The sequence below is a fragment of the Pinus tabuliformis genome, chromosome 1_1, assembly GCF_031772625.1.
Source record: "Pinus tabuliformis cultivar Carrire ecotype Pingquan chromosome 1_1, CPIR1, whole genome shotgun sequence".
Taxonomy (NCBI): Eukaryota; Viridiplantae; Streptophyta; class Pinopsida; order Pinales; family Pinaceae; genus Pinus; species Pinus tabuliformis.
The window spans coordinates 215,324,629-215,352,262 of NC_142297.1; the positions used below are offsets into that span (position 1 = coordinate 215,324,629).

The following is a 27,634-nucleotide window of genomic DNA, read 5'->3' on the forward strand; positions in this document are numbered from 1 at the left end:
TTCTTGGCCCAATCGAACTCTATTGTGTTGTTGCCCTTGTGGATCCGATGTGACTGCAGAACTTCCCTCCTTTCCTCACACGTGTGATAGAATTAGGCCCAAAATGTTAGGATATTACAACACATAGGAAATAGTTAAGTATAACTTGGACTAGTGTAGAGTTAGGTAAAGTGTGTTTCTTTACTATGTACTTTTGTAACTTACAATCCGACGGTCACGATATGTTCGAGACATGAAGTGACCCAACAGTTCATTTTCTCCTCGGTATTACCGACACTTAATCCGTGGCTTAACACCTAATTGGTCCATGATCTCTATTTAAAGAGCATGGAGGGTCATTTGTAGGGTGACTGTTCATGAGAGATGCTTATGTAAATTTTCATTCTTTTATTAATAAATTGCCTGAAGTGGTCGCGTTGGCTAAGGTTGTGGACTGTTTCCCTCTTTGAGGCTTTTAACCACGTCAAGAATACTGGTGTATTGATCTGTGATCTGTTTGTGAGCGGCGTCCTTTGGTGTTCTATCTGAGGAACTTACCCTGTAAATTCCTACATGGTATTAGAGTCATTTGGGGGCCGCATCCGTTGGTGATCCAAATCCGAAGCCGGTACAACTGCATCCGGCTGTTGTTTCCTAGATCTACTATTTCTAACTGCTTTCAGGCCGAGAGGACTGCTCTATTGTGTTAGAAGCATCTATTCCAGTGAGGAACCCCTTTCGTTTCACGCAAAAAGGTTTCTGATAGCACTAGCTACGTCATTTTTAAGATCTGGAGGTATACAGTCTTTATTTGCAGTTTTAGTTATTCATCTCTCTATTTATTTCAGTTTATTTAGCTCTGTCTTTTATTACCGGATCTATACCTTTCATTTCTGTGTATGCTCTTTGCCCCATGACTCTGTGCGATCTGGGAAAATCAGAAACAGAAAGGAATGATTTTTCTCATGCGTATGCTATTTTCTGTCGCGCCTTAGTGTGATCTCGGAAAATCAGAAACATTGAGGAAAATATTTAGTTTCCGGCAAAAGCTAACTTCAAACCATAAAGTTTGTTTTTTTTTTGCATGTCTGTGTTGGGTTGTGTGGTTTTTTGTTTTGTAGGCAAAAAGAGCTTTTTCAAGTAAGCACGCACCCCAAAGCTTCAGTGACTTTAATATAATATTTAAAAAAACACCCTTCCTCTTTTCCAAAAATTACTAATCTTTTAAATTAGCTCACTTTCCAAAGTTACTTTATGAGAATAGAGGTCTTGGGTTCAAGTCTTTCTTTTTGTTGGGTTACTTTTTCAAAAAGCACATGTAACTTATGTTTTAAAGTTACTTTATGTAAAAGTGTTCTCACCCATTATAAAAGGTGAGTCACTTATAATTCTAAAGTCTCTTTATCTTTTATTTAAGTTACAATTTAGTGAGTAGCTCATAAAGTACCATTGTAAAAGTGACTTTCACTTATTTATAAAAGTGGGTCACATAAAATCTTTTTTAAAGTGAGCTAATTAGATTAAGTTTGGAAGGGGGGGCGGGGGTTAAATATAACATTATCATTCACTTCCGCACATTCACGCATTTCATCGGCATCTTCAACAACTTTTCTTCAAAAAGCCATAACTTCTTCATTCGGAAGCCGTTTTTAGAGTCGTTTTTTTAATCAGCCTAATTTTTCGAGATCTTTCCATTAGAACACTTAGTTTCAGCATCTACAGCTTCAGTTTCTATTAAAATGGAAAGTCCATGCCAAGTTATTCTTAACAGCACCAACTACTTCCAATGGTGGTCCTACATTGTGGATTTACTTAGAAGTAAAAGTCTTTACAGAATAGCCTCAGGCCAAGAAACTAAACCTAAAGATGAAGATAAGGCAACCAAATGGGAAAATAGGCAAGATCAAGCACGTGGGTTGATAGGGATGTCTATTTCTCCAGACCTTAGATTCCATATCACAGAACTTGATACCCCTAATGAAGCAATGAAACAGCTCACTAAAGTTTTTGGAATTAAAAATGAAATTAGAGCCCATCAACTTGAAAATGAGTTGCTTACGTTGAACCCCAATAATTTTTCTTCCATTAAAGATTTTTTGTCCAAGTTCAAGACCCTTAGACTTTTCTTGGAAGGCGTTAAAGTTACGAAAGAAGATGGTAGCCTTATCTATTCCATTCTTACTAAGTTGGAACCATCCTACTCTGTGTTTTTTTCCACCTTCCATTCTACTAGAGAAGCCTTTATTTCTCAAGGACAAGACTACAAGTCTCCCTCTTTTGATGCCTCTTGTGATTCTTTAATAAGAGAACAAGAAAAACTCTTACATCTTGGTCTTCTTAATCTTGGACACTCTTCTAAGAAAGCCTTAGCTGCCCAATAGCAAACAAATTCAAAGAATCCTAAGAAGTGGTATCCTAAAAAGAATGGTCCTAAACCAACCAAGGGTCCTAAGCACTTTCAGTCTCAAAATCAAAAATCAACTCAACAAAATGATAAGGCAAATAAAAACAAAGGGAAAAACACTGAGAGACATTGCAACTTTTGTAATCAAGATGGCCACTTAGAATCCAAATGCTTTAAGAAGATGGAAGCCTTGGAAGCAGCAATGAAGAAGCATAACATCCATTTGGAGCACTCTTCAACTTCAACTTCATCTTCAAGAATTGCACTTTCTGCATGTGGTTATCAAGCATCTCGGTTTGGTTATGCATTAAATGTATCTTCTTCTTCTCATTCTCATGAGTGGCTCATTGATTCTGGAGCTTCTTATCACATGGCCAAAAACAAGGCCATGTTTTCTTCTTTAAATGATTGTAACACCAAAAATATATGGCTATTCGCAGGGTTTAGGGTTGTTGGCGTGGTTTAGGGTTTAGGGTTGTTGGCGGGTAAAGGATTGGGTTGAGTGTTGAAGTCTACATCTCTCATCTATAAAAAGATAAGGTTCTTGGAGGGCTCTGAGGGATGTTTGGTTGGAAGGTGGGGTGATGGGGCACCATCAAGGCTGGCCGAAGGCTCAAGGCTCAAGGATCAAGACTGGCCGAAGGTTGGCCGAAGGCTCACGGCTGGCTGAAGGCTCATTTGAGCCTGCCTTGCTTTCAAATTAGATTTGGGCCATCCGCAAATCTCCATGTTGGTGCCGATAGATCTCTTAGTGTTGTAGGGACTAGAACTATTCATCTAGACAATGGTCAATTTAATGATGTATTATGTGTTCCAACCTTATCCTGCAACCTTCCATCTGTATATCAGATAACTCATTCAGGTGAAGGTAAAATCGTTGAATTTTCACCTCATGATGTTATTAAGGACCTAAGAGACCCTAGACAGATTTTAGCTACTGGCATTGTTGATGATTTTACAAGGTTGTATAAGTTTAACAACTTTGGGCCATCAACTCTTCCCTCGGTATTTGTTGTTCATAATCATGAAGTGAGCAAACTTTGGCATGAGTGATTTGGTCACTTGAACTATCGCTCCCTTCAAAATCTATGTAAAGAAAAAATGGTGACAGGTCTTCCTATGGTATCTTGCAAAGATGGTGTTTGTTCCAGATGTGTACTCGAAAAACATCATCGGGATGGTTTTGAAAAACGTGCTTCTTGGCACGCCTCAGCCCCTTTACAGCTTGTACATAGTGATTTATGTGGTCCACTTCCAGTTGTTTCATTCTCTGGCTACAAGTATTTCCTAACTTTCATTAATGATTTCTCCAGACGCACTTGGGTATACTTCTTAAAACTCAAAATTGAAGTCTTTAACATGTTCTTGGCCTTTAAGGCCTTTGTTGAGAAACAATCTGGACATCAAATTCTTAAGCTAAGATCTGATAATGGCGAATAATATGCTAACAATTAATTCATCAACTTTTTCACTGAGCATGGAATTCAAATGCAACATACTGTTCCATATACTCCACAACAAAATGGTGTAGCTAAAAGGAAGAATCGCACCTTAAAGAAGATGGCTAATTATATGCTTCAATCTAAAGGACTTGGTCTTAATTTTTGGGCAGAAGCAATTAACTGTGCAAATTACATAGTAAATCGCACTCCTACTAAGGTTTTAAAGAATATCACTCCAGAAGAAGCATGAAGTTCAATTAAACCTGATGTAAGTCACTTTCGTGTTTTTGGAAGTGAAGCATGGGCCCATATTCCAGATCAGAAACATAAAGCCTTAGAATCTAAGAGTGAAAAATGTATTTTTGTTGGATATTCTGAACATGTCAAAGGATATAGACTTCTTTTACCTAAGCCCAAAAATCTTATCATTAGAAGAGATGTAAAGTTTGCTGAAAATATATCGGCCTATGAGCCTAGTTCGGCGGATGTGCCACTTCTCTCTATCCCTTCTACTTCTGAAAATATTTATTCTTCAGATGATTACAACAAGGATGACAATCCTCCCCCACCTTCTCAGGATCCTCCCTCAGCTCCTCAGCTTCTGAAATGGGTCTGTGCTATTCGGGATGCAGCAGGTGCTCTTGCAGGTGATCCTACAGATCAGCGACGTACACGTTCTCAGTTCGGTAGAGCCTCTTCTTTACTGGCTCAAGCTTCACCGAATTATGATCCTGAAACCTTTGCAGAAACTTCAAGCCATCCAAATTGGAACGCAGCTATGAATGAAGAATATCGTTCATTATTGACAAATGATACATGGGATCTTGTTCCTCTTCCAAAGGGATGAAGACTTGTTAGATGCAAATGGGTTTACAGAACCAAGTTTGGACCAGATGGAAAAGTTGATAAACATAAAGCTCGTCTTGTTGCTAAGGGTTTTTCACAAGTTGAAGACATTGACTATACTGAAACCTTCTCCCCTGTTGCCAAAATGAACTTTATCCGCCTTGTTCTTTCCCTTGATGCCTCTTTCAAATGGGAATTCCATCAAATGGATGTTAAATCTGCCTTCTTGCATGGGGACTTGCATGAAGAAATCTATATGGAACAACCTCCTGGCTTTATACAAATAGAATCCAGCCTTGTATGTCAGCTTAAGAAATCCCTTTATGGTCTCAAGCAAGCCCCTCGGGCTTGGTATGCCAAAATGGATAGCTTTCTTTTAGATGCTAGCTTTTCTAAGTTTCATTCTAACAATACTGTCTACACCAAGAAAGTGGGTAAGTCTCTTACAATTCTTGTTCTTTATGTTGATGATCTTATCCTTACTGGTAGTGATCCCAACCTTATAAACCATGTGAGGTCCAGTCTTAAAAAGAAGTTTGAAATGACAAACTTAGGACACTTGCATTATTTTCTTGGTCTTCAAGTCTTGCAAACCAAGGAAGGTATTTCTCTTTCCCAGTCCAAGTATGTTTGTGATCTTCTACGCCATTTTCACATGGAAGACTGTAAGCCAGCGCCTTCTCCCTTTCAGTCTGGAACCAAACTTTCAGTCACTTGTACTTCCCTTGAAGTTGACTTTATATCGTCAGCTTGTAGGAAAACTTTTGTATCTGACCCATACCTGTCCTGACCTTTCCTTTGTTGTTGGCCTTATTGCTCGGTTTATGTAAAACCCACATGAAAGTCATTGGAAAGCAGCTAAAAGAATACTTCGTTATGTTCAAGGTACAGTTCAGTTTGGGATTCATTACAGTGCAGAAGCATCTTCTCTATTGGTTGGTTTCACTGATCCCGATTGGGCTGGTGACCCTAATGATCGGAAGTCTACTGCAAGTTATGTCTACACTCTTGGTTCTGGACCTATTACATGGGCTTGCAAGAAACAAAGTGCCATTTCTCTTTCTTCAACAGAAGCAGAGTATCATGGCGCAACAGAAGCTAGTAAGGAAGCCTTGTGGCTTCATCAGATCCTATCAGAGTTTGGCTTTCAGCAGCAGCATCCGACTACCCTTTGGTGTGATAATTAAAGTACCATTCAACTACACAAAGATCCAATCCAACATCAGCGCAGCAAACACATTCAATTACACATGCACTTCATCAGAAAGCTCATTCATGACCATGTTCTTGAAGTGCAATATTGTTCAACCAATGATCAAGTTGCAAACATCTTTACAAAGACTCTCATAGAGGCAAAGTTTACTAAACTTTGATTTATGGTTGGAGTTCAGGAAGTTGTTGTAGAAATTTCTCATTTCCCACCCCGGTTTTTAGTTTCTCCTTATTTCTCCCATAAAGTTAAATGCCCTTTCCCATAACCATACATTTAACAAGCTGGAAAAAATAAATTTGCTAAAAACACAAATTCTGGAAATTTTACAGAATGCTGGAAATTGCAGAAATAAAAATCAGCAGTAATAAACAGCCATTAAAACACATTTAAACACTGAGATTTTTGGTCAACTTGACCCTGGAAAACCCCCTACAACTCTTGGGGAAAACCAGTTCGAGAGCTCTTCTTTATTTCTGAAAATTGCATTTTTACAGTGAGAAATATTCAACAAAAATCAGCAAGCAAATTTACAACTTATCTCTTTTCCCGTGCCTCACAGCAATCTAGAAATTACAACAAACAGGACAGCAATAAATGTTGTACGGCCTCCTCGATTTTCGTGCCCACTTTCAGCATTAAATGCAACTGTACGGACAGCATTAAATGCATTGTACGGACTACAATAAATGCATTGTACGGCCCTCGTTTTGCATGCAGAAAAACCAGCAAACTGCTCCTCGATTTTTGTGCAAACCACTCCTCGAAAATCGTGCCAAAATCTGCCTTTCACTGTGTGCTGAATCAGCTGTACAAATCTGCTCAACTGCTGCCTTGGAATGTGTGCCAAGCTGCTGTCTCCTTCTCCTCCCTGCTCAGAAATCTCTCTTGCTCTCTTGCTCTCCTTCTCCCAATCTGCTCATGAAAGAATGAATGACCTTTTCCTCATTTTCCTCCTTTAATCTAACCCCAAGTGACTTTTGGGTGATCCCTAAATCCAATGGCTGAAATAGATTGAGATTTAAGGCTGAGATTAAATGCTCATTTAAATCTCACTTTTTATTTTTTAATTCACCCCACTTTAATAAAGACCCACTTAGTCATTTATTTCCAAAGTCACTTTTCCTTTCTAATTTTTCATTGACTTTATAAAAGTCACTTTAAAATTAGGCTTAGTAACTTTATCACTTAAAGTCACTTTTAAATTAGATTTAACTTTATAAAAATTATAAAGTTACTTTAGGAGAAAAATTAAATTCTTTTGGACACTTTTCCCTAGGCCAAAGATCAAAGCCTAAGGGAACCACCTGTCCTCCGGTACCAAATTTCAACAGTTGTCACTAAGGGGGGATAGGCTCTAATGCCTCCTTCCTTCTCCTATTGTGTCATATTTGTACATTCTTCAATCCTATCCCAAGTTGTTCTTAAGGGGAGACGTTAGGATATTCCGACACATAGGAAATAGTTAAGTATAACTTGGTTTAGTGTAGCGTTAGGTAAAGTGTGTTTCTTTACTATGTACTTTTGTAACTTACAATCTGACGGTCACGATATGTTCTAAACATGAAGTGGTCTGACGGTTCATTCTCTCCTCGGTATTACCGACACTTGATCTGTGGCTTAACACCCGATTGGTCCATGATCTCTATTTAAAGAGCATGGAGGGTCATTTGTAGGGTGACCGTTCATGAGAGAAGCTTGTGTAAATTTTCATTCTTTTATTAATAAATTCCCTGAAGTGGCCGCGTTGGCTCAAGCTGTGGACTGTTTCCTTCCTTGAGGGTTCTAACCACATCAAGAATATTGATGTATTGATCTGTGATCTGTTTGTGAGCAATTTCCTTTGGTGTTCTATCTGAGGAACTTACCCTGTAAATTCCTACACAAAAATAGTCCTCCCAAACTCAGTTTCTCTTTCCTCTTCTTGGCTGCCCTAGAATCACTTCAATGCTCCTTTTTCGCACCTCTTTTTCGTCCTTCCTTGCTCGTTGATTTCAGAGATGAGTGATGATCCTTTTGTGAGGTCGAATTGCCCTATATATAGGAGTTTGTCCCTCCTTTTAGGCCGACTTGATCAACTAGTGAGCCCAACTTGACATTTGTGCATAAAAATTCATTTTTTGAGGAGTTGAAGAGGAGACTTGTCTTTTCTTTGGAGGATCTTCTTTGACATATTTCTTTGACTCTAATACATATGTTTACATAGTGTAACATGCCCACATGGGTCTTCAACAATTACATTGACTCATTGACTTTTCTAGAAGCTCTCAAACATGTGCTTGACCTATTAAATGAGCAAGAAACTCATTTTTACAATTTACAAAAATAATATTTATTTTCTTTTACAAGTACAAAGATCAAAATTACATTTATGAAGACCGAACCTAGTTACACTTTCTTCAACACTCTTAGAGTCTAATTACACAAGCTCTCTTCCCATACACTTCTTGTTAATCTCGGACAAGAAGCTCTCTGATATCCATTTGCTTTTTCCTGACCTGACTGAGCATGACATCTAAGGTAGGTACCATCCTTAGAAGGCAAGTTTTTAACAGAGATGTATAGAGTTTGGAATCTCCTTGAATCCTGCTAAATTTGTATTTGGATTAACTGAAGGGAAGTTACCTGGTCACATCATTTCCAAAGATTGGACTAAGATTGACCCTTAAAAGGTTGAGGCAATCTAAAAGATTCCTCTTCCTCATTATCTTAAATCACTTCAGTCTTTCCTTTGAAAAACTAATTTTCTTAGAAGATTTATTCCAAATTATGCAGAGGTAGCTAAGCCTATTCAGAGTATTCTGAAGAAGGATGTTAATTTTTTATGGAAAGAAGATGGTAAAAAGGCTTTTCAGCAAATCAAGGGTGTTATTGCAAGAGCTCCTATTCTAGCTAGCCCTGGTTATTCAAAGGATTTCATGATCTTTTCTTTTGCTTCAAAAGATATTATAGTTGGTGTCTTGTTACAAAAAAATAAGGTCACGAGCAACCTATTGCTTTCATGAGTAGAGCACTTCAAAATTCTGAGTTAAATTATACTACCATGGAAAAGCAACCATATGCCTTGGTCAAGTCTCTTAAGCACTTTAGGACTTATGTGGGTTACTCTAAGATCATTGCTTTTGTCCAGGATTCTGCTATTAAAGATATATTAAATCAGACTGATTGTTTAGGGACTCGTGCTAGGTGGGCTACTAAGATCCAAGAGTATGACTTGGAAATTAGACCCACCAAGCTTGTCAAAGATCAGGGATTGGTTGAAATGTTGACCGAAGGTAATGAAAAAGCTCTTGGTTTGATTTGTATGAATGATTCATCTTCACTTGAGCTACAAAGATTAGGAGAGCATGATTGGTACAAGGACATCATTTATTATTTGTTAGATATTACATGTCTCGGCCATTTAGTTGCTAATAAAGAAGGGCTTTTAGATTAAAAGCAACTAAGTATTTCCTAATAAAGGATGGCCTCGGATGGAGGAATCCCGAAGGTATTGTACTTATAGATGTGTCAATGAAATTGAGTCTAAGAAGCTAATTTTCACATTTCATTCAGGATTTCGTGGTGGCCATTATGCTGCAAGAACTATCGCCCACAAAATTCTTAGACCCGGTTATTATTGGCCTTCAATCTTTTTTGATGTGCATAAGTTTGTTAGAAGTTGCCAAGCCTGTCAACTATTCACTGGGAAACAGGAGTTGGCTGTCCTGCCCTTACAACTTGTGGTTGTTAAGGCACCTTTTCAACATTAGGGTTTGGATTTCATTGGGAAATTTCATGAAAATTCTAGCAATGGCTACTCATGGATTTTAATTGCAACTGATTATTTCACTAAATGGGTTGAAGCCATTCCTGCTAAGAATGCCACTGAAAAGGTTATTATGGGTTTTATTGAAAATCACAATATTACTAGATTTGGTGTCCCAGCTAAAATCACCACTGATACTTCCAAAGCTATTAGTTCTGCAAAGTTTTCATCTTTTTTCTTTAAGTATAGCACTATATTATTTCATTCGTCTAACTACTATTCTCAAGGTAATGGCCTTGCTGAATCAAGTAATAAAAAACTTATAACCATTACCAAGAAGATAGTAGGAGATAATAAGCAGTCCTGGGATAGCAAAATCAAGTATGCATTATGGGCAGATAGGATTACAAAGAAAAAGGCTACTGGTAAACGTCCCTTTGAATTAGTTTATGGTTCGGATGTAACTCTACCTGTGCACCTTAAATTGCCAACTTATCAACTCCTTCAACATTTTACCATTGATAAAGATGTTGTCCAAAATAAAATTGATCAAATTATGGAGTTAGATGAAACTTCGAAGAAAATCTTTTGATAATATGTGCAAAAATCAATCTAATGTTAAAAAAAAAATCAATAAATCTTCTTGAGCTAGATCTTTGCAGGTTGGAGATATGGTACTACTTTGGGATTGCAGAAATGAGAAACTAGGAAATCACAAGAAGTTTGACAGTTTGTGGTTGGGTCCTTACATTATCAGAGGCATCGCTAGACCAAATTCATTTCACTTGAGCACATTGGATGGTAAATCCATTGACTTACCTGCGAATGGCCAAATGCTCAAGTTGTTCTTCAAAGATGACCTCTAATGCCATTGGGCATCCTCTGTATTATATTTCTAACCCTACTCCTCGTTATTTATTTTTGTTGTTAAAGTAGTTTTTATTTCAGCATTCCATTTCATAGATTAAATTTTATTTTCATTTCTTGTTAGTAGAGCTTCTATTTCATGTGTTTAATGTTATATGATGATTTTTGGATGATATTTGGATGGATGCTACTTATATGAATTTGTGTGTTGCTTGGTTGCAAATTTTGGATTCTCACATTCCTTCGGTGAAACAACATGTCCCCAGATTTTGACCACTCTGTGTCAACTACCCTATAGAAATACATGTTTTCACAAAGGGACTTCATCATGTTCGAGCATTCAAATCATGCATTAAAAGATAATCAAATATTTATCAACGGTCGAGATTACTTTAATGAGAATCAAACCAACAAGTTGTTTGGAGAATTTATCTATAAATTAGAAGTCATTTGTCTCACAAAGGATCCGATCTTTGAATTGTGTACTAGCTCTTGAAGCTCTCTTGTATTTTTTCTGGAATAATAATAACGCAAAAGTCTTTGGGGTTTTCATTGATGGTGGTGTTTCTCTCCTATTTATTATGGTAATATTGTTCCTAATGCTCTGCTGAAATATATTTTAGAAGTTGTTCATTATTAGCCTTTGTGGAATAACTTATTGCACAAATATCTTGTTTAGGTTATTAGATCTAAGATAACATTTTAATTCAATTAAATTAGCAGGTATCTCTAATTTTTAGGATTATAGTGTTATTTTATATCTCTATCAATCTGACAACTTGATTTGAGTGTGCAAAGATCTTTTATATTTGAAAGTTTGGGCATGAGGGGAAGTCTTCGGCTGGACCAGTCAACCCCCAAGGCATAAGAACTAAAGAGCCTTCTTGATTAAATCCCGAGACTTATCTAACGAAGTTTCTCTTGTAGGGTTTCTTGGCTAGTGCCTCATTTAAAATTATTTATCTTTTATATATCGTATTTAATTGATAGATCTAGCTAGGAAGAGTTTATTTCTACTGATTTGGGAGCAGAGTTGGACTCATACTCCTCAGATCCAGTAGATCTGTATTCTAATTGTCTAAATCTGTAGTAAAATTTTAATTTTTTAATTTCTTGGGGTTTTGGGATTTTATTTCCAAATTGTGTATATATTGGGTCTTGGGTGTTTTATTTTTACTTGTGCAAGTAAAAATTGGAGGTTATTCAAGGAAAGTTTTGGGATTTGAGACAGATCTAGGCCCTGGAGGACAAGATCTAGTCTCATTTTTTGTTTGCACAGCCGAATAAATCAACATTATTCAGTGGAGGCGAAGCTCTGGGGTTTGGCAATTTTTTGTGAGATTTGAGCAAAAATAAAATTAAAAATCCATTAGGGCTTAATGTTACCCTCTCCAGCCTCAGCCTTGCCTTTTTCCCTGCAGCACTCCTTCCACAAGCCTACTGCAGCCCTTATCTCCCTCTCGGCCCTCTCCATAAACTTGTCGCAGCCCCTTATCTCCCTCTTGGCAGCCTCATTTCCCTACCGTGGCCTACTCTCCCTTCCACAGCTCTCTTCCTCTGCTGCCTCCCTCCTCCACTAAGCCCTCCAAGAGCTCTGTTGCCTCCTCTCCTGTTGCTGCAGCCCTTCCCTCTTCTCGGCAGCCCTTTCACCTCAGTCGTTGCTCCCTTCCAGCCTGTCACAGCCTCCCTTAACCCTCTGCTCTGCCTCCAAGGCTGAAAGCAGCCCATCCTTACCTACCTTCTCCTCATCCGCTGCCCCAATATTCCCTTTTTGTTGCCTGTAGCATCCTCTTCACTCCTCCGCAACTCCTCTTTCCATTCACCCTTTCCTGCAGCATCTCTGCCAGCTCTCATCCCCTGCTCTCTTCCTTGCCTGTGGCCTTAAAGCTGCCTCCAATCTCTGAAATGCTTCCTTAAACCCTCACTGTTATCTTATTTATCCACTGTCATAAATTAAAAGTAATTGGAAATCAGATTTTTATTAAGGGTTCGGTTCAGATCTGAAAGTGTCATTGCATTGTGTTTAGTCTAGAGCTAAATTTTGTTTTAATTGCAGAAGCAGCGTGAGAATTTGGAAGGTTTGGCACTTGTCTCAACCCTGTTTGTTGAGATTTGGATGCCCATCTTGATATAGAAGCACTCAAGGCTGGATCACAGGTCCTCAAGGCCTAGTTTCTCTCCATCATAGCCTTTTGGTTGCCCATACTTCAGATATGCGGCACACTCATCACAGGCTTTAATCTCAAGTTTAAACACATAATAATAAGTCTGAAAACACCCTAAAAAAATTACTGCATTATTATCACGATAAAAAATCTAAGTGTTTTGGCTCTTGTCTTATGCTTCTTCAGTGATAAATCTTGACATTGGGTGACTGATAATATTATTACAGTGACTGGTTGCACTATTCCAGTGGTGTTTTCCGAGCTTACAAGGTCTCTACATCAGCCTTCTTTTTTTTTTACAGTTCATCAGCTTTCTTTTTCATTACATTTTGATAACTGATTTGTCTCTAGTGGGCTGATATACTTGTTACACAAGCTACAGCCAGTTTATCGTTTTGATTAACAGTGGTTTCTTGAAATCTGGGGTTGAAGTTTCATATTTGCAGTAGGCTGATTTAAATTGATCGATAATATTTCATAAGCAAGCAAGCATAACTGGAAGCCTAGATCTAGGAGCATCTAACCTTCACTGTTTTACAGAATTTTCTTATCATTTTCAAGAAGGTTTGATTACATTCTGATTCAATTTGGCAAATAATTCTCTGATCTAGCAGTATTGGTTTAATGGAGCTTAAACTGCCAGAGGTCTGATTCATTTCTGAAGTAGCATCTCCGTGGTATGATTTGTCGCTCCTAATCCCACATTTGCATATTGTGCATTGAATTCTTCCTCGTCTGTATTTGACAATTGATTTTGTCTTAAGTGGACAATAAACACAGGGTCCTTATCCTATCATTAACATTGGCATACTGAAGGTCTGGTGCATATTTAAAAAAAGTCAATCATTAGAAATAAAGACAGCAGATTGGTAGAAGGTTGCCATTTGTTTCTTGACTCAAATACTGTCGAGGGCAACCTTTATGTCTATCCCTCATCTCTTCTCGAATTTCACCTTTCATAGTTGCATTTCATTGTTGATTTTCGTACATGTATGATTAGAATCACAAGTTCATTGTTAGCAATCTCATCTAGTTTACTTATAGTTTTGCTCTAAAAGAAAAGATTGTTGCTTTAAATTGCCATAATTGCTAAGTGAAGTACATTTAAGTAATTAGGCATCGTTGCTATTAAAGTGTTTTGATTATCCATGATCTTGTGATTCTTGCCATTGGAAGGAATATTTTTTGGGGGTAGATTCATATCTATCATATTGGTGATTGTTCTTAAGAGGTTAATTTCATTCCTGCGACACTTATTGTCAGCGCTTTGCCATTTGTTATTAGAGTTGAGATTGTATCTTGAATTTTGTCCGCAAGTACTTGTCGATATAACACAAGAAATACCATAAATAAAGTACTTAAACATTAACAATCTCGTCTTAAGAATCATTCTCTAATTTCACCTTGCATATGCATCCTAAGCTAATCTTGCATATAAAAACTTACCTCCAAGCATAAGCTTGGTTGATAGAGATCGGAACCAGTGTTGCACTAATCGCCAAAAAATCGTGATTTAATCGTTTAATCGCGATTTTTTCAAATAAAAGATAAAATCGGATTTTTTTTATAGCCGATTTTTATCCAAAAAATCGCAGGACCGTCGGGCAGCGCGTGTTTTAAAGGGAAAAACACGATTTTATTTGTCATTTGGACAGCAGACATGCGCGAAACTAGGCTTTGGAGACCATAGTTTTAAAACTCCGACTCGGCCGAGGATCGACTCCGACTCCGACTCCGACTCCGAAACGGTAATGACTCGGTCGGCTCGATTTCAATGACTCGGTCGTTGTAAAAAATACATTAAATATTTTTTTTTTATATAAAAACATAATTTTAAAGATTTTAAACATAATTTTAAAGATTTTCATTCATGTTTCCAAACACACAGCATTATAATATAGATGGAAGACAACATATGATCAAAGTAGGCTCATGAACCAATCCATTATATCAAAATGGTACCCAATGGAAGACAACATATGATCAAAGTAGGCTCATGAACCAATCCATTATATCAAAATGGTACCCAATGGCAATACATAGTCAACTGTCATACATGACCAAAGACTCAAAACAAAAAACACATAACCAAGGAGGCTAGAAATGGCCTCTACAACAAAAGTAAACTGTGACCAGACTCCAATACTAGTACTACAGCTACTGGCTAGTCGCTACTGCCAGAGGAGCCAAGATCATGTCGATCAATCTCTGGATCATCATCAGAGTCAGATAGGGCGCCCCATGGCTCCTCATCATCATCATCATCTCCAACTGCAGCTGTAGAAGTGGTACCACTAGCAGGTTGTGCAACTGCAGCAGATGCAAGCTAAGATAGAGTAGATATGCAGTTGCGCTTCTGTCGTGGCTGAGCAGAGGAAGCACCTACAACTAGAGTCCTTGCTGGCTGTGAGACTAAGGCTGGTGGATTGGGATCTGCATTCAACTGAACAGCATGTTCAATTTCAACTGATGTCTCAATATCTAAATATAAATCAAGATCCTCATCAGGATCAAACTCTGTTGGACAACTCTCCACTACCCAATCTGATGTTGGATCAATGTCTTCCAACACAATGGGATCTGAATCAGGTCTTTTGTTTAGCAAATGGTTTCGTCTGATCCGGAGGTTGTATTGGACATAAACTAGATCATTTAACCGTTTTTGATCCAAACGGTTTCTCTTCTTTGTGTTACTTGGGAGCAGGAGCGAAAACGGGAGCGGGAGCGACATTTTCAGAAGCTCCTGGTTTGGGAGCGAATCCCAGAGGAGTTCGACAACCAATGTCACTAACATCAAGGTACATAGAGGGATTGGTGCTCTTGATTAAATATGAGTTCCATACCCTAATACATGACAAAATTCAATAGAAACATTGCAATCCTCCAATCCTGAAATCCTGAAAAACTGATAAGTCTGCTGGATTTTGAATGAAATCTAAAATTCTACTTTCTCCATATGAAATCCAATGAGGCCGAAACCACTCTCAAACATCCTGAGTCATTTCATGGTAATGTTAAAAATTTAATTAAAAGGATGAAAATGAAGATTAAGTAGAATGTCACTTTTACTTTAAGAATTTAACATTACCATGAAATTTGAATAGCATATCAATAGTAGAGAGCATTTGAGTGTGTTAAATAGGGTTTGGGAGGGGGAAATGGACCCCAAATAACATTTAACTAATTCATAAAACACATTGGAGTTCAAACCAATCAGCAAACACTTCAAAATGTCATTAAAAAAATGTCAAATTGTTGTTTTGATGGGGTTACAGGCCACTGGTTATGACTCGGCCGAGTCAATACAGAAACAGCCGAGTCATGGCTAACTCGGCCTACTGAACCATTTCCTCCACCGAGTCACATTTTTGGGCAATGAAACGGATCAACTTGGCCGTTTCCGTTTCGAATCGGCAGAATTTTAAAACTATGTTGGAGACTTGGAGACTTGGTTATTTTGGAATTGAATCAACTAGCTGGAGGAGAAAATCGAAGTGTGAGCTAAGAAGGAGAAACATTTTCTCCATAAAACCAATATGGGCACCAACGTTTTGTATTTTCACTATTTTGAAACGTTGTTTTTGTCTTTTTCTATGTTTTTGGTTGGGTTTGGAATGGGGTTTTTGACATTTGTCCAATGTAATTTTTTTTAGTCTTTTTGGTTGGGTTTGGAATGGGGTTTTTGACATTTGTCCAATGTATTTTTTTTAGTTTTTTTGGTTGGGTTTGGAATGGGGTTTCTTAAATTGTATGTAATTTTTTAGTTTTCGTACAATGTAAAGCTTGTAAATTGTAATCCTTATTTTGCCATAGGTTCAACGAAACACCATTCAAGTTTTCAACTTCAAAGTTCAAACTCAAACATGCCAAGGAAATTGGACTCTCTGTGGGAATTTAGTGAACTTGATGGAGGGAATGATAGAATGAACTTGTCTTGCAAGTTGTGTGGGCAGCATATGTCCCGGGGGTTGTACAGATTGAAGTATCACCTTGCACAAATCCCTGGATTTGATGTAGGGCCTTGCACAGAGACAAACCCTGAAATCATCCGAAGAGCCATGAGATCATTGGAAAATTTAGACCACGCTAGAGAGGCCAAAGCAGAAATGAAGAGGCAACTAAAAAAGTCAGTTGAACAAAGAAGTGGCAGTGGTTCTACTGCAGCATCAACCAACTCGGTAGCTACCTCATCATTTTTTGTTCCTCTAACCACACCTGGTTCACAGCCATCTATCAGTTCAATGCTTAAAAAAACTGAGAAAGAACAAGCTCACGAGTCGCTGACCAAGTTTCTCCTTTGGAGTGATATTCCTTTCGGCATTGTAAGGAATAATCCATTTTTCCAGCCTGTTGTTGATGCTATTGCAACTGTTGGCCCAGGGTAAAAAATCCCTTCTTATCATGACATTAGAGGCCAAATTCTTCAAAATGAAAAGCTTGACTGCACCAAAAGATTGGAGGATTTTAGGGAATCATGGGCACAAACAGGATGCACTGTGATGTCAGATGGTTGCACTGACCAAAAGGGGAGAACCCTTATAAACTTCTTGGTTAGTTGTCCCAAGGGGACTATGTTTATCAAATATGTTGATGCATCTGCACAAATCAAGGATGCAAGAACTTTATGTGATTTGCTGGATGTGTTTATTTTGGAGGTGGGTGCAGAAAATGTTGTCCAAGTCGTAACAGACAATGCTACAAATTATGTTGCTGCTAGCAGGATACTTATGGATTGGCATCCTACTTTATTTTAGACACCTTGTGCTGCACACTGTATTGATTTGATGTTGGAGGACACAGGGAAAATTTCCTTTGTCAAAGATATTGTTAAGTCATCCAAAAGCATTACAAAATTTATATATAATCATACATCTGTGCTTAGCTTGATGAGAAAATTCACCAACAACAAAGAGTTGGTGTGCCCCGCCATTACACGGTTTGCCACCCGTTTCATATCTCTTCAATCCCTCTTGAATTCTATGTGGGATGTGAAGAGAATGTTTCTTTCAGAGGAGTGGTGTGTTTTGACAATGAGCCGCAAACCAATGAGAGAGGCCATATGCAAACTAGTTTCATACCAGGAAGACTTCTAGGCAGAAGTGCAGGAGGTGTGCGCCGTTACTAAACCTTTGGTAAAGGTTCTTCGATTAGTTGATGGTGAGAAGCCTGCAATGGACTATTTATATGAGGCCATGGACAAGGCGAAAGAAGCCATTCGGGCCTACTATGATGATAAGAGAGATGAGGGGTTTCAGAGACAACTCCTTCTATGGGGAGTGATTGATGAACGATGGAACAACACACTCCATTGTCCCATTCATGCTGCAGGGATCTACCTGAACCCTGCATTTTCTTACGCATGTGGGTTCGTATTTGATGCTGAGATCATGGATGGATTCTTAACCTGTGTCCAGAGGATGGTGTGATCTCCAGCAGAACGTACAGAAATCTCTAAAGAAATTGAGACATATAGGATGGCAGGTGGCACATTTGGCTTTGACATGGCTGTGACTGATAGGATGACTAAAATGCCAGGTATTTTTTAGTTTGTTTCAAATTTCATTGTCTCTTCAAATTCCATTTTTTTCCTTATGTTTATTTAAAATTTTAGTTCCAATTTTGTTGTAGATGCATGGTGGAGAATGTATGGTGCCAAGGTACCCCTTCTGCAAAAGCTTGCCATTCGAATCCTCGGCCAAACATGTAGCTCCTCAAGATGTGAGCGCAACTGGAATGTATTTGAAAAAATACATAAGAAGAAGCACAACAAGTTAACACTTGAAAATTTAAAATATTGCAAATTTCCAAATAATTTTTTGAATTCATTAAACAATATTTTTTTTATAATTATTATTTCATGATCTTTGTACAAGTTGGAGTCCCAACGACTTAATGACATGGTCTAAGTCTACTACAATCTTCGATTGTGGGTGAGGCAACTTGAGAGGACACCTGATGTGGAGGCCATCTCATTGGATGGGATTGACACCACTGTTGCATGGAGAATTGAGGCCGAGAGGCCTCTCATGGAGTCTGTTGATGATGGGTTAGTGCAGGATGTAGTGGAAGGGGGAGAGGAGGAGGAGTTGGAGCAATAGGAGGAGGAGTTGACACCACCTGCCCAGGCTACCCCTGCCACCAGTAGAGGACGTGGTCTACCTCCTATAACTCCTACTCCTAGTTCTTCAGCTTCTAGAGCACAGCGGACTCCACTGCCAACTCCACCAGCACCAGCATCTACAACTAGAGGGAAAGGGAAAGCTATGGCATTTTCTCGCAAGAAGGGCAGAGGAAATCAATAGTATTAGACTTTAGTTATTTTTTTCATTTCATTGTATATGACATTATGACTCATGAGATACATTATTATATTTTTTGTTGATATTTTGAGGCTGAGTTGGGACTCAGGAGTCGAGACTTACTATTTAGGACATGATTCACTGTTAACTTATGTGTGATGTAGCACTAGAAATGATATTAAACATCTTATATATTAGTTCTTTTATCATATTTATGTGTCAATGTATTTATTTTATGTTGTAGATGGTTTAGATATTAAAAAAAAAAATTGAATATTTTTGTATGTTACGATTTTTTCCCGATTATTACCGATTTTTTCCCGATTATTACGATTTTTTCCGATTTTTTCTCCGCACTGAATTAATCCCGATTAGTGCAACATTGATTGGAACACCTTTTCATCTTCTTTTGAGAAGTCTAGCCTTTCTAGTATTTAAAACAATGACCTTGCAGTCGTCAAAGCCACAGTTTCTGCAGTGTCGAAGAACACCGAGTACGTCAGATTTCAAAGAGACGGATCGTTAATCACACCCTCGTGTGCTTCACCTTGACTTCTCTCTGCCACTTACTATAGAGTTTAGGCTCAATATAGATAAAGATCAAAGGTCATACTTAGACTAGGCATTTAAGTAAAATCAACCAAGATTTCTGCATTTCACATAAGTCCTAGGAATTGCATTTCATATAGGATAGTTACGCATTAAAGCAGCAGTTGTCCATCCAATACTTGGTCTTAAAATTTGTAAAGAAAGAGTGTTGACTCCATAAGGCACTGGTTTGAAATATCTAAATCCAATCGAATCCTTAATATTTGCAAAATCTAAACAAGTGCTAGGACACTCAACTGTGTCTCCCGGACTAGTTGGCTCCCATCTTGTCCTTTGTCATTTCATTTCCATAGGATCTACCCCCCATAGCCTGTTGTTGGGAGACAGCTTAAAATGAGAGGTTGGGGATCAGGGTGACAGCCCCGACCTAAGTCGTTGTCGCAGTGCCTATACATTTTGAGCAACAACAAGACTCTTTGTCCTCTCTTTAGATGAGGATGCTCTTGATTGGTTCACTGAGCATCCTACTAACTCTTTTGATTCTTTAGATTCAATTATTAATGCCTTCAATGATAAGTATGGAGATAACAAGGAAGAAAGGCATTTGCTCAACACCATTAGCTATATTAAGAAAAACGAGAATGAGACGGTGGAGGAGTTTAACAAGAAATTTAATGATATTGTGAAGAGTTTACCTCAAGATGTTAAATCTCTTGAAAATTTTCTTTTGATCTTTTACATTGATGCTTTTGGTGTTGATACATCCTATGAGATGAGAAGAAAGGAGCTTGCAAACTTGGCTACAGCTCAAATGGAAGCCCTAAAAATAGAAAAGGCTAGAAAGGATTTTGGAAAGTCAGAGATTCCCGGTTTTAATAGAGGACCTTCAAAGTCCCATTAATACAAAGGAAAAGTTAAGTTGAAGGAGGTTGATAAGTATCATATCAAGGAGTTAACCCAATTAATCAAGAGCATGGATATGAATCATGCAAAAGAAATTATGGTCATGCAAAATAGGTTGGTGGCCATGGAAAGATCACAAATGCAAAAGTTTCAACCTACGGCAAATGATAGATGGCAAAAATAATACGAGCCCCCGACAAGACTGTAGGCCTCCAAATCCATTGGAGTCCACCAACAAGGTAGATCGAGTTCCCCCATATTGTTCGCCATGTGATGAGTTGCATGAAGAGGCCATGATCCATTGTAAGGAGAATCATGGAAAGTGGCATGATGGGAGGTGAACATGTGGGAACAAGTGATCAAATCAATATGTTCTCCATATAAGATCAAGTTAAGACCATTGAAAGAAATCAAGAGATTGATCATAGGCCTAGTGCTTGAGGGGTTGATAATGTCACTAAAATTTTTGGGGAAAAGCCTACATATGGACAGATTCTTGCTATGGAAAAGCATAAAGGTATGACTTATCAAAGAAGGGATATTCAAAATCGAAGCAATTACAGAATTTTTTCTCCTCCTACTTCAGAGTTGAACTTTAACTTGGGCGATTGGATAAATAACACAAAGGTTTCTACCCTAGTATCAGAATTTTTAAAGATACCATCTCAAAGGGCAAAGTTGCTAAGTGCCATTGAAGTTAATCAAAGGAAAGAATTGCCTAATGATGTACCAATAAATTAGGAAATTATGCTGAAGAGTATGAATTGTTTTGTGGGGAAAGAAGATCATCAATTGTTCTTCATTACTTTGATAGTGAATGATCGTCTTTTACTCAACTACATGCTAGATTTAGGGGCTTCATCTAATGTCATGACCACGAAAGTCATGGAACAACTGAACTTAAGGGTATCTAGGTCCTATCACAACATATGTTCAATGGATTCAAAAAGAGAATAGAAGTGTGTGGGTTAATTTAAGATTTACAAGTTTTACTAGCAGCATACCTAGACAGAATGATGACTATACATATTGTTGTGATAGATGTGCTTGATGCATGGGGGATGCTCCTATCAAGGAAATGGGCATCAAATTTAGGTTTAGAGGAAAGGTAAAATGCATGACCTCGCAGTTCTCTTGTGGCCAATTTCCTTGTAGGAATGAAGGCATGTAGGTTGTCTTGAAGAACTTGGGGGTATCATTAATGAAGTCCTTGCTTCCTCGTCCTAGACTTCTTGCAACCACATCAAGTCCTTACCAGGTTTAAGGAATTGTGGGGAAGTAACACCCTAGAATAGACATTAACTAAAATCAACCAAGGGCACCTTAGCACACAAACACCTAGCCATTTTGGATGGTTTATCTTGCATGCATTTGAAGTTGGAATCTCATTGAACATTTCATTATATAGCTCTTTCTCAAATACATGCAAAGTATTTTGAAAGCACTTATATCTTTTCATTTGCAAGTACTTTTCTTGTACCTTGTTTATGCTCATTTGGATCAAGTTTAAAGTTTTATGTCATTGTTATATGTGAGCATATTTCCTTTTGTCAAGTACAAGCAATATTTATTTGCAAGCTTTCAATTTTATCCTTTCAAAATTGTACCATCATATTGTAGCTTTGGTTTGGTTCACTAACACTTGTCTTGTAGCTTTTCATTCCATTTGATCTTGTTGTATCTTGAAGACATTTCCATTGTTGCAAGTACTTCTATTTATTTGAGCATATATTTCATTTCTTATAAGAATATATTTGGCATTGGTCTTCTTATATATTTCTTATAAGATTAGTTAATTAGTAATTAGGTTGAAGAGGCATGTCTAAATGAGACGTGACTCTCCATGAAGAGACACCTGCTTGGTATATAAGCAAGCCTCTCACTCTCCTTGTATCATCATTCTTATTCATACATATAATATATATTCTTGTATTTCAATGGAGATCTTTATATTCCAAGTCTTCTAGAATATTTAACTTGAAGAACGAGCTTTGTTCGTTCCATTTGGTATTAGAGCAGTTTGATCCTCTGGCTGCTCCACCACTGCACACAGCCATGCTCTCCGATCCGACCCTTGACTGTCACATTTGTCAACGTTGTTTTTGTGTAATTGAAGCGTTTCGCTCAGAGTTGGAGTTTCTCTGTTTCTCAAGCCTTGGCCATTTAAAATATATATATATATATATATTGATTGTATAAAAAGAAAAAGAAAAATGAAAAATAAAAGAGAAAAAAAAATTATATCAAAAATAAACAAATTTATTTAAAAAAAAGAAATCAAAAAAATATTTAAAAAAAAACAACCGAATGAAATAAAAATATAAATTAAAACATAAAAGTTGTCTAACACCAAATGCAGTTGCAGTGATTTATCCGTCAACCAGCACACACAACAACCACAACTCCTATAGTCGACAGGCTAGATTGGCCACATAGCCCAACAGACCAGCGAAGTGCTGCCAAAGACCATAGCCGATAAAAATGCCATAGTGCTGCCACTTGTGGCCATCGACCAACCCCAACAGCGAAGTCCTCCGCGAGCATTTTCCCGCCACCACTGCTGAATATTGTCTTGTCATCTCGACACATCCACCCATCTACCACTGCTTCACCACCATAGCTGGTGCAGTTGGTCAATCATCTATTCTTCTGCCTTTCTAGTAGATGTGACCCAACCGCATCGTCGCTGGAACCCAACTCCTGCTAAACCGCATCCCTCAAGTCTTCCCGACGCCCACACTCACACAGCTTCCAGCAGCCCCAACAAGCCAATCACAATACCTTGCAGCGAACCGGGCTACCCATCCAGACATCTTCCTTCCGGCCTGTTTGGCGATTCTACCATAGGTCGTGTTAGACACCAACAGTGTCGATGTTTTTTTTCCTTGTGTAGTCTCCTATATTGTCCTGAAAAATTGAGATCTTAGTCACGTATCGTGGTGTTGTAAACCCAAGAGTCACAACATCTCCAAGATCATGCCTCTATTGTGACACAAGTGCGGTTTTTAAGAGAACACGCTAATGTGCATGTGTTTCATCCATGGGTATCCACAAAAACAGTTAGTTGTGGGCAGCCAGTTCACGACAATGATTTGGAAGGGCATATATATGAATAGGTTGCATAGAGAAGAATTTAAGGAAATTCTCCTATTACTGGAATTTGCCAGAGTGGGCTCTTCTCTTCTCACGCCATGGTGCAGTAAGATTAGTCTCCTAAATCGAGATTACAAGGATTGTAGAAATCGGATTTGAAATCAATATTATAAGTCGTGACCCTTTATGTATGACAGTTCATGTGACTTGCATTATAGTAGATTTTGAAGTCTTAATTAAAGAATGGAAATGGTTACTAAGTGAATAAAAATAAAATATTTTATTTACAAATATAAAATATTTGAGGAAAGGAAATACAAAAGGTTGAAAAATATAGCTAGAAATAGACTTTAAAAAAAAGAGGCCACTTTAAAATCTCAAAGCTCATTCGGAAAAAGAAAAATGGAAACTAGTAAGGAAAGATTTCCTAGAACCTTTAGCAAATGTGGTAGTACACTATTTAAAATTAAAGGATCACTTGCTAGAAGAGAAGTAGTAATATCTATCAGCCCTACTGAAGAGGGTAGTTATGTTAGTCCTAAATGTGCTAACCAATTAGTGATCCCTGAATCAAACATCATTGAAACAAGTTTTATTAACACAAGTGACGAACAATATGACATAAACAATCTACAACTAAGTATTGGAGATTATAATTTTATCTCGCAATTCACCATGAAAACCTTATTTTTTGACAATAGTGACATTGTTTTGGGTTCACCCAGGATGGAAACCCTAGGGTCTTTCATTCTAAATACAAAAAAGAAGTTTTTGATATTTTCGTACAAAAAGAAAAAAATAACACTACAAGATGTTACATTGAAGCTAGATTCAGTGATGCCTGAAGACATACAAGAAATCTCAAAAGTAATTCTTCAAAAAAGTAAAAAGGCGATACAAAATATGCAAAGAGAAGTTGAAAACATCACTGCTAACAAAAATGAAGAATTTTCTCGACTTAAAGACCACAGTGAAAAACTACAGACGCAAATTAAGAAGCTTAAGAAGGACAAGAAGTCATTGGAAAACAAGGTACAACAACTTATTGAGAAGGAAGCATCGAATGTAGAAGTCCAAGTTGAAGAGAAAGGAATAAATTTCGATACAGTGAATATCACAACTCAAGAAGACAAGTCAGTCGAAGAAAATACACACTTAGATGTTGCAGTTCAGACGATAAACATCCCAAGTGAAGGTTTTGCAACCAACTCAACAACATCGTCACCTGAAATAAATCAGAATCTTGCCTCACACGTGATAAAGGAAGGACAAACCAAAAGAACTCCTTATCTACATCCAAATCACAAGAATAGACATCTTAATCAATCTATTAATCTATATCACTCTGATAATGAACATAAAACTTATGTTCCAAAGACTACTAATGTCAGTACAATTTAGTCTTGTGATAACAATTCACACGAAGTATTCAGTAACCACAAGATTCCACAGAAGATTAATTTAGGATGGTCAGATCCATTCTCTGTGCAACAATTTTATATGTCACTCTGAGCATCATATCGTCTTGTTTCAACAAAAATGACAGTTTCGATACAAGAAGACATTCGAAGCAGAAAAAAGAGATCAAGCCTTTTGATCAATAAGCCTTGAGGACAAAGCTTTTTGAGGAGGAAGGCAATGTTATGAATAAAATATATCACAAGTAATGTAAATGATAATAATCATAAATAATGATTAGTTAATTAGTAATTAGGTTGAAGAGGCATGTCTAAATGAGACATGACTCTCCATGAAGAGACACCTGCTTGGTATATAAGCAAGCCTCTCACTCTCATAGTATCATCATTCTTATTCATACATATAATATATATTCTTGTATTTCAAAGGAGATCTTTATATTCCAAGTCTTCTAAAGTATTTAACTTGAAGAACAAACTTTGTTCGTTCCAGTTTTATTGCTTCAAGTTATATTTCAAGTTATTGAATGGTTGATGCTCTAATTGATTTATTAACTATCTCCTAGAACTTGTTAGTTTAACAAGCCTTCTTTATAAACCTTCCTTAGGGTCCACCCCCCTTGGCCTTATCTAGGAGAGAGAGCCTAGACAGAGAGAGTTGGTATTAGGGGACAGCCCCTTCTCTGAGCTTTGCCACCAAGGTCACACCTAGTGGGGTTGAGGATTTTTTCCCACTTTAACTTATGTGTGTAAGCAAGGCGGAAAAAGTTCCCTTCTTGTTGAAGATCATTTTAAGGAGTTTTCTAACCTAATTTATAACAGACTTGTCATAGGTCAAATCGTAGAGAGCTTGAATCCTAGTCTTGAATATCTTGGTCATCTTAGGCCGTGCCAAGTCCTCCACTTATCTTTAGACCTCCAGACTAAATCACCTTGAGCTATAGTATTCGAATATCTTGTAGGTGGCATAGGGAAATATCCCTTTTGGTAGAAATCCCACTGAACAGCAGGAGAAAGGTTGCTGAGGTGACACTGGCAACCATTCCTCATTATTGCCATAGAGTATGGTCCTTGCCTGGTGAGTCCCCTCACCAGACCTGTTAGATTTTGAGGCAACAGGACAGAGAGTAAGTTTTTAGTATTGTTTTTTCCTGGTACACAGATGTGCACAAATAAGGTTAAAATTTTTAAGAATATTTAACTAACAACAAAATAACAGTTGCCATAATTTAGAAGTGAAGATGACATTTTGAAAAGACAACCTTGAAAAACAATTTGAAACATTAGATACAGTTTAAGGGACTGCTGCATGGAAACTTCATTTTCTCCCCTTTTTGATTCTGTAAATTGCAAACCTAACTGCTCAGAAAAAGACGCATTTGTGACATTCTTTAATAACATAATATAGAGATGCTACATGTTTCTTATTTCAAGTAAATTAGCTGTAAATAGAGGATCCAAATACGTTTTCAGTATTGCTTTTGCCTGGTACACGTGCACAAACAAGGCTAAAACTTTGAAGAATATTTCAAGTAACAACAAATGACAGTCGGCACAATTTAGAAGTAAAGATAACATTCTAAAGAGATAACATTGAAAAACAATTTGAAATATTAGATACAGTTTAATGAATTGCTGCGTGAAGACTTCACTTCTGCCCATTTGAATTCCATTAATTTTAAAAGCTAACTGCACAAAAAAATACTCAAGATATACTATCGATCACGTCAAGCATGTACTGTGCATAGCATCTCCTAGTTCTGCGTATGTTACCTTGAACATGATTACACTTGCAAGGATGGTAAGCGATGTGAACATCACATAATAGATTGGAGATACAACTGCCGTGTTAAAAGTGTCCAGAGCCTGCATTAAATTGCAACTATGTTAAAGATCTCATCATACTATGCATTTTTTCCATAAAAACATGCACAGCATAGTTAATGCAAAAAAGCAGTGAAGTAATGGTTATCACCCACATCTTTATATAAATTGTTTCCCTCAAGCTTTTGATGATTCTGGGAATTGTGTTTTTTAAAAGGAGAAAGCAATCAAATAATATAACATTTATATATATACTAAATATCAAAAATCTTCATGTGTGAGTGTGTGCAAAATAGTTGGAGATAATGATCCACCCACTGCTAAATCTGTGACTTCTTTTGGAATTACCCACTCAACAGGTCCATGACTGCAAAATGGCTAAGTGAAACCCTTCAATCAAATAAGAAGATCTAATAAAGAAAATCGATAGCACCCAATTGATGATATGATTTGGCATCAACCATGGAAAAGCAAAGAGGGTTCTTGTTGTGGAACAAAGACCACACAACCAATTTGTAATGGTGTTCCCATTTCAGATAAAGTAATCATAATCCACATTCAATTCATGGCTTGAATCACATCCAAATAAAGTATTAGTTAAATCAAAATAGAACAGCATGAAGGATATAGTCTTATTTGTTCTGAAGACCCCTAATTGATTGTGAAGTGTTCAATTTCAATTTTAATCCCATCTTTCCTACTAATTTCTTGATATAAGGAAAACTAATACTGGAGCATAGAAGTAAGGAGAAGTCAGCAGCTTTCTGGATCTGCTGAGTAGAAATCTTCTGTTGATATGTAAATGAGGTTGTGATTGATTTTAAAGAAGATAAAGGAAAGAGCACAGGGAATTTTCCCTCACCACTGTCGATGCTACTATTCTGCTG

General features: G+C 37.5%; 1 protein-coding gene across 2 annotated transcripts in view; it reads right to left on the reverse strand.

Annotated features, from left to right (window-relative positions):
- Positions 1–27,634, reverse strand: part of LOC149212309 (putative magnesium transporter NIPA4) — a 146,701-nt gene that overhangs the window by 34,012 nt on the left and 85,055 nt on the right. For both annotated transcript variants that reach the window (XM_089391815.1, XM_089391816.1), the window contains one exon: positions 26,697–26,789. In XM_089391815.1, coding sequence (XP_089247941.1) covers positions 26,697–26,789 — 93 coding nt within the window. The remainder of the gene's footprint in view (positions 1–26,696; positions 26,790–27,634) is intronic.